This window comes from Agaricus bisporus, assembly GCF_000300575.1.
Source record: "Agaricus bisporus var. bisporus H97 unplaced genomic scaffold AGABI2scaffold_8, whole genome shotgun sequence".
NCBI lineage: Eukaryota > Fungi > Basidiomycota > Agaricomycetes > Agaricales > Agaricaceae > Agaricus > Agaricus bisporus.
In genome coordinates, this window is record NW_006267371.1 from 1,664,847 (window position 1) to 1,666,070 (window position 1,224).

The following is a 1,224-nucleotide window of genomic DNA, read 5'->3' on the forward strand; positions in this document are numbered from 1 at the left end:
GTCGTCCCCATGAATTATATCTCGAAAGTCACACCAATGTCCGATCTATACAAGAAACGATTATCCCAGACGGTCAAGAAGAAAAAGTCGCGAAAACCGAGCTACTTAGCTCAACGTAGTGATTTCCTAGCTAAACGATTTCATGTACTAAACTGTCCAGGCCTTTATCTAAACTAACATACATACAACATACACAACATACACAAAAACGAACACATTACAACCAGAAGAAGTCACAAGAAGAAGAAGATAACAATTCTCGCCCTCACCGCCAGCCAGTTCCTCCCTCCTCTACCTCTACCTTCTTCAAGTAAATTTATCTGTAAGATCGATACCTGCGGTTCTCTGCCCTACCATATTTCTTGTCCTACATGACCTCTTACTACTACACCGAATCATATCATATTCAAACAACACCGATAGACAAAATCGACTGGCTACCACATACCGCGTTGACTGTACAAAACGCCAAAGTCCAAAACCTTTGGCAAAACCAAGCACAACAACAAAAAAAAACTACGAACCAAACTGGAATCAGACTTCGTTAGTACTAGGATATATACCGAACGACAGTAAAAATCTGGTTTGCAGGTATGTCAAAATAAGCAATCCAGTGCAGACATAGCAATACCTGACAATACCTGACAGATACAATCTCAATAACAGACTCGTTTCCTCCATGTATCTCAACTGTTCGAATATAAGTCTACGTCTGCATTGGGGGATTTTACTGACGAAAGTAATTATAGAATCATCAAATTCTCTTCCATTCAGCTTGAGCGCTCCCTGTCGCCTTTTCAGCCCAAAAAAAAAATTCGGGCGTTCATCTTAATCATGATCTACATTTCTCCGCCTATAACAATCATTTATCTCTTCCTACCGAAATCAAATCAAAACTCAAGTAACTCCAACATGTTTTTTTTTCACACTATACGGTACTATACAAAGCCACCAAGACAATTCTCGTCCACGGAAACACTGCATAGTCACAAAAAACACACACATACTTCAAACACCAAACCAAAAACTTCATCTATCGAAAACTACTATTCCCCTCTCCCCAATTCACCACCATCTCAATCCTGCGCAACCCCCAAAACCTAACCAACACATTGTCACAAAACGCAAAAGCACGAAAACGATTACAAACACACAGCATACATAAAAACATATCTCTCATCTTTAATTTTAAATTTTTAAATCGTTCGCGAAAAAAGGGAACGG

General features: G+C 39.4%; 1 protein-coding gene across 1 annotated transcript; it reads left to right on the forward strand.

Moving 5' to 3' along the window:
- Nucleotides 1-36: 36 nt before the first annotated feature.
- AGABI2DRAFT_120331 (hypothetical protein) lies at nt 37-314 on the forward strand (the record flags this gene model as incomplete). Its single annotated transcript, XM_006463455.1, has 2 exons — nt 37-144; nt 228-314. The coding sequence occupies 2 exons, from the start codon at nt 37-39 to the stop codon at nt 312-314; spliced, it is 195 nt and encodes a 64-aa protein (XP_006463518.1).
- Between the last annotated feature and the right edge of the window lie 910 nt (nt 315-1,224).